The sequence below is a fragment of the Amphiura filiformis genome, chromosome 2 (assembly GCF_039555335.1).
Source record: "Amphiura filiformis chromosome 2, Afil_fr2py, whole genome shotgun sequence".
Lineage (NCBI taxonomy): Eukaryota > Metazoa > Echinodermata > Ophiuroidea > Amphilepidida > Amphiuridae > Amphiura > Amphiura filiformis.
In genome coordinates, this window is record NC_092629.1 from 70,048,324 (window position 1) to 70,054,412 (window position 6,089).

General features: G+C 37.9%; 1 protein-coding gene across 1 annotated transcript; it reads left to right on the top strand.

The window, feature by feature from the left end:
• Positions 1-2,229: 2,229 nt before the first annotated feature.
• On the top strand, positions 2,230-4,619 carry LOC140146559 (uncharacterized). Its single transcript, XM_072168433.1, has one exon. The coding sequence runs from the start codon at positions 2,533-2,535 to the stop codon at positions 3,805-3,807; it is 1,275 nt and encodes a 424-aa protein (XP_072024534.1). The 5' UTR covers positions 2,230-2,532; the 3' UTR covers positions 3,808-4,619.
• The last annotated feature ends 1,470 nt before the right edge of the window (positions 4,620-6,089 follow it).

A 6,089-nucleotide genomic window follows, 5' to 3' on the forward strand; every position in this document is an offset into this window, starting at 1 on the left:
TTGACCCCAATTCTGTGTGCAAGATATGGGCACTGGGTAAAGCCGATGCACATGTGTAAGTGACGTCATTGTGCTATGTAATATGTGGCAGAAGAAGCATTTTGAAGATATTTGGTTATATACCGAAAATGCCCCTTTAATGACCTTTGATCCCAATTCTGTTTGCACCATATGGGCACTGGATATAGGCGGTACATATGTGCAAGTTACGTAATTGTAGGGTGTAACATGTAGGAGGAGAAGCATTTCGAAGTTTGTTGCCAGAAGAAGAAGAAAGAACTAGTGGCAAATGGTGGTCATAGACCACAAACCTAGCTGGGGCTTGTTGGTGTTGTGGAGGTATCTGACCCCTGCAAAATGTTCCAAAAATATTTCCCTGGTCATGAGGTTTGTTGTCACCGAGTTTGAGTCCCGTGCTCCTTACAGATGTCCAGAAAATGCAATTCTAAGATTTGACCCCAGATGACCTTTGACCTGACCCCTGCAAAATGTTCCAAAAATTTTCCCTGGTCATCAAGTTTGTTGTCACGCAATTCTAAGATTTGACCCCAGATGACCTTTGACCCCTTGCAAGATGTTCAATAATGTTCCCTGGTCATGAGGTTTGTTGTCACCGAGAGTGAGCCCTATACCTCTTACAGATGTCCAGATAACGCAACTCTAAGATTTAGCCCCAGATGACCTTTGACCTGACCCCTTCAAATTGTTCCCCTGGTCACGAGGTTTGTTGTCACCGAGTTTGAGCTTTGAACCCCTCACAGATGTCCAGATAATGAAATTCTAAGATTTGACCTAAGATGACCTTTTACCTGACCCCTGCAAATGTATCAAAATTTTCCTCAGGTCATGAAGTTGGTTGTCACCAAGTTTGAGCCCCATACCCCTTACAGATTTCCAGAAAATGCATTTCTAAGATTTGACCTCTGCATGACCTATGACCTGACCCCTGTAAAATTTTCCCTGGTCATGAGATTTGTTGTCAATGAGTTTGAGCCACATATCCCTTACATATGTCCAGATAATGCAATTGTAAGATTTTACCTCTTTAATGACCTTTGACCCCAATTCTGTGTACAAGTTATAGGCACTGGGTATAGTCGATGCATATGTGCAAGTGACGTCATTGTGCTATGTAATTTGTGGTAGAAGAAGCATTTTGAAGGTATTTGGTTATATACCTGTAATGCCCCCTTAATGACCTTTGAACCCAATTCTGTTTACACACTATGGGCACTGGGTATAGCCGATGCTTATGGTCAAGTGACGTCATTGTAGAATGTTATATGTAGGAGAAGAAGAATTTTTAGCTGAAATCACATTTTTAGCCTATTTGACCCCTCTGTAACCTTTTAACCTACTAAAAGTCAGGTGACGTGTATGGTCGTGGTCAATGATGGTTGTGATCAAGTTAGGTCAAAATCGGTCAAAGCATATCTGAGCTAGAGCAAAAAATGTGCAATTTGTTGCCAGAAGAAAGAATGGATAGCATTACAGTACCTAGCTGGGGGGTGTAAACCCCCCCAGCTAGGTAATAATTAAATGCATGCTCCTTGTCAAAATGGCTTGATGTAGGTTGCGACCACTTATTTTAAAATAAAGAAAATAAAAGATAATTAATAATTAATAATTAAAAGTCGCCTCATCCCTGGTTTTCAACCATGAAACAGGAAACTAAGAATTAATTGTGAAGGGCCTTATACACAATAATGGCTCAAATTTTTCTAACATTTGCTTTTATTGTTTCTCACTGACTATTTAAGAATGTATGAAACCTTTTTAGAGTGTGTTATTTAAAAGGTGCCATGTAATTGTCTGCCAGAAATCACTTTTCCTATTTTGGTTTGCCAAAATATTCTTGCCCCCCCCCCAAAAAAAAATTACCCTATCCCAGGGCTCATAATTATTGCACAGCCCCTTACTAACCTACTAGTAAAGTTTATTGCACCCCTTTTAATGCTACACTTGAATGCACTATATACCTTGAAAGTTGAAATTAAAATTTTGTTGGTGTCATTATTCACATTGAATCCAATTTTAAACAACTTTTCTGCTTATATAAGATTCCAGTAGTAAAGTGTTAATATTTATGGTATATGATTTAGTTTTATATAATCACATGTTTTAAGGAAGTATATATACGGAGTGAATATAAAATGTAGCATGAAATATATGGAAGTAATATTAATATTAAACATATGGTTAATATAGAGCCCGGATATAGAGGTTAATAGTACATGTATCAACAGTGCACATGTAGCTGTATGGTGTATAGTACGTTGTCAGTATAGTTTTCGTGCAAGCTATTAGGTCAAGTGAAAAGATCAGGATCATTGCTCAAACTGAATTCTACTTGGTCTGTCTGTCTGTACTGTCTGGGTCAAATGCAAGTAAAAGAGCGGATCTATCTTATTCAATGTATTGGTTTAACGCATATCGGCTTGTATGGCTATGAATGCCAAGAAAGGAAGTGCCTATTTTTTACATAGTGCATCTATAAATCTATAGTTAAAGTAATATAATCTGACCAACAATATGGCTACTTCTTTGTCACCGGCTCAAAGGAAGGAAGATTTCAAAGATGAGTTTTTAACTTGTTCCATTTGTGCTGAGCTATATGATAATGCTGAACATCGAGCCAAATGTCTACCCTGTCTACATACATTCTGCAAAGCTTGTTTACAACGTATTGCTGGAACTAGTAGATCAAAACTTGACTGTCCAAAATGTCGCAAATTTATCACCTTACCAGGAGGAACTGTCAACAGCCTGCCAAATAACTTCAATGTGGAAAACTTAAAGGAGTACCAAAATAGCTTTAATTCAGCACAGATTTGTGGAAACTGCAACAGAGATGATCCAGCTGTGAGGTTTTGTCATGACTGTGGCTCTTTTCAGTGCCAGCGATGTACTGATAATCATCAAGAAATGAGCTCCATGAAACATCATCAGCTTGTGACTTTTGATGAACTACAAGGTACAAAATGCAACCCACAGCTATGTACTATTCAGTTCGGACTATTAGGTGATTCATGGGAAAAAGCCATTGTTCAAACAGTAGATAACAGTAAGTGTAAAATGACCGTTGGCAATGCCAATGTAGACGCTAAACAACATGCATCCTCACTGGATGTACAGGACAACAATGATGGCACATATACAATTGAATATGCCCCATATGGGGGCCCGTTACATGTTAAGATCAATGGAGCTGTGATGAAAGGAAGTCCATTTAATACGCTGCCTGAGATTGACCCACAACGATGTACCATTCGATTGGGACTGTTAAGTAGACGTTCCTTGAACAAAGCCGTTGTTCAAACTGTAGATGTCAACGGTCATAATATGACCAATGGCAATGCCAAGGTAGAAGCTACACAAGATGGAGAGTCATTGCATGTACAGGACAACAATGATGGCACATATACAATTGACTATGGCTCATACGGAGGATCACAGCCAGTGTCTGTTAAGATAAATGGGACTGTAATGAAAGGAAGCCCATTCAATACCCTGCCTGAAGTTGACCCACAACAATGTACCATTCAGTTAAGACTGCCTGGTGAAAATCGCAATAAGAAAGCTGTAGTTCAAATTGTAGATGTCAATGGCCATACTATGACCACTGGCGATGCCAAGGTAGAAGCTACGCAAGATGGAGAATCAAGGCATTTACTGAACAACAATGATGGCACATATAATACAATTTACTACGATGGAGGCTCACTATTACGTAGGTTCTTCCCGAACTCATCGCTAAGTGTTAATATCAATGGCACTGAAATGAAAGGAAGTCCATTCAATGTGTAGTATACTCATAATAAAAATTATGGCATTTTTATGTTAATTATTGTGACCTACATGTTAATGTAAATGCCCTGGAACTGAAATGACAGAAAGTCCCAGGATTTATTATTTGCCTGAACTTGACTTTACAGCAATGTGCTATTCAGTTGAGGTGGTTTCCTACTACCATGCCGTTTGCCGCTGAGCGGCGTGGCGCACGCGCATTGCAGACAAACGGACACAATCAAGGCTTGTCATTGGTCGATACGTCATGCCGCTTGCCGCAGCGGCAGGAAAGTATGACACGGGCATTAGGACTGCAGGTAGATTTGGCAAGAAGAAAGCTATATTGGTCAGTCTGTAAATGTCAATGAGCATGACCAGGGGGCTGGCATTTTCTTCGGAAGGGGGGTCCCAAATTTACAAAAAGTCAGCGTCAATAAAATTGTGACTTCCCCCCCCCATTTCGGCGACAACAATTTTATGACACCCTCCCCCCACCACCACCACCGATACACCTTACCCCCTAAACATGCTAAAACTGTATTGAAATCACATGTTTTGAATAAAATAAACACACTATCTGTGGTCATCTTGTGACTCCCTACATTTTGGTCATCACAAATTTTATAACCCCCCCCCTATTTTCCTTTCCAAAATTTATGACCCCCCAGTATATATGGGAGATTCCCCCTTCTGAAGAAAATGCCAGCCCCCTAATGCCAAGGAAGAAGCTACACAAGATGGAGCCTTCATGTGTAAAGACAGGACAACAATGATGGTACGTAATACTTTGACCCATATCAGTCAGAATTAAAAGACAAATTTTCACGGAAAATTTTCTGACACGTGACACCGTGGGCGAGACATATTAGCATTATGCGGGTGTTCTTCCAATGTATTTGAATAGGAAGAATTCCTCCTTTGAAATAAAATAAGTTACTTGTCGCATGTTAATAATATTATGGTAAGAGTTTCCGTAGATAAATATTTTTTTCCGTAGATAGATATCTATTTTTGAAATTATGTTTTGATGATATTGTGAAGAAATTAAGATTACATAATATTCAATAAATTTGCAATGCACAAATTTCCATCAAAATTGCGGTCAAAAATACTATTCCAATTCAAAATTACTAAGACTTGAATAGCGAGGTCAACGCCTGGGGTCAGAGATCGGGCTCGAGGTTACACTCACATTGATAGGCATTGGTCATGTGTCCAGAAAATTTTCCCGTGAAAATTTACCTATTAATGTTGACTGCATATGGGGACTGAAATAGGCTGTAATGTCAGCATTTTCACTTGTTGAGATATTGGACAGGCAAGTTCTCCTACAAATAAGCTTCATATTGATAGATTACATTCCCCTGTTGCTTGTTTGCAAGAAAGTAATTAAAATCAGTAAAAGAGTTATTAGGAAATTCTTTGTTTTCTATTGTTTTTTGAGAGGTTTAAGGGCTGGGGTATGAACGTTTGGACAGTATTTATTGTGGGACATTAGAGCACATCAGACATATCGAATTGCATTCTGAATACGAAGAATGTCATTCTGATATCAAATAATTTTGATTTTTTGAAATTCGCAATTTAATACACATTTTATGGCAAATCATTAAAATTGATATTTTTGATATTTAACAGTACTTGAAGTAAACTTTATAAATCTGATGATTTCTACCTAAAGTGTATGTAGGTGGATGAAAAGCTGATCAATTAAAATTTTGACTTTTCAGATTGAAGATATGGATTTTTTTCCCAAAACACCAAAAAAAAATTAGGTCTTTTTGGGAAAAAATCCATATCTTCAATATGAAAGGTCAAAATTTTCAATTGACCGTCGGCTTTTCCTTCCTGCTACATATACTTTAAGAATATATCATTAGATTTATATAATTTACTTCAAGGACTTTTATATATCAAAAATGTGAAAAATATCAAATTTTTATAATTTGTCATAAAATTTGTATTATATTGTGATTTTCAAAATGAAAATTATTTGATATCAGAAAGACATGCTTCGTATTCAGAATGCAATTCGATAGGTCTGAGGTGCTCTCATGTCCCACAAAAAATACTGTCGAAACGCAATAAACGCCATTTTAGATCCCTTAATGGGCCATATCTCAAAACAATCTCTGCCAACATTACAGCCCATTAGCTCCCATTCGTGACGGATGGTCCCATTTGTTTTGAAAAATAAATGGGACTGAAATGAAAGGCAGTCATATTCAAAGCATAGTAAAGGATTTGTGATATTACCAGGTCCATAGTCAGGGGCAGGTCTGCTTGGTCTGTAAAAAATA

Coding starts and splice junctions, on each gene's coding strand:
- LOC140146559 (XM_072168433.1), top strand. CDS start 2,533: ATGGCTACTTCTTTGTCACCGGCTCAAAGGAAGGAAGATTTCAAAGAT.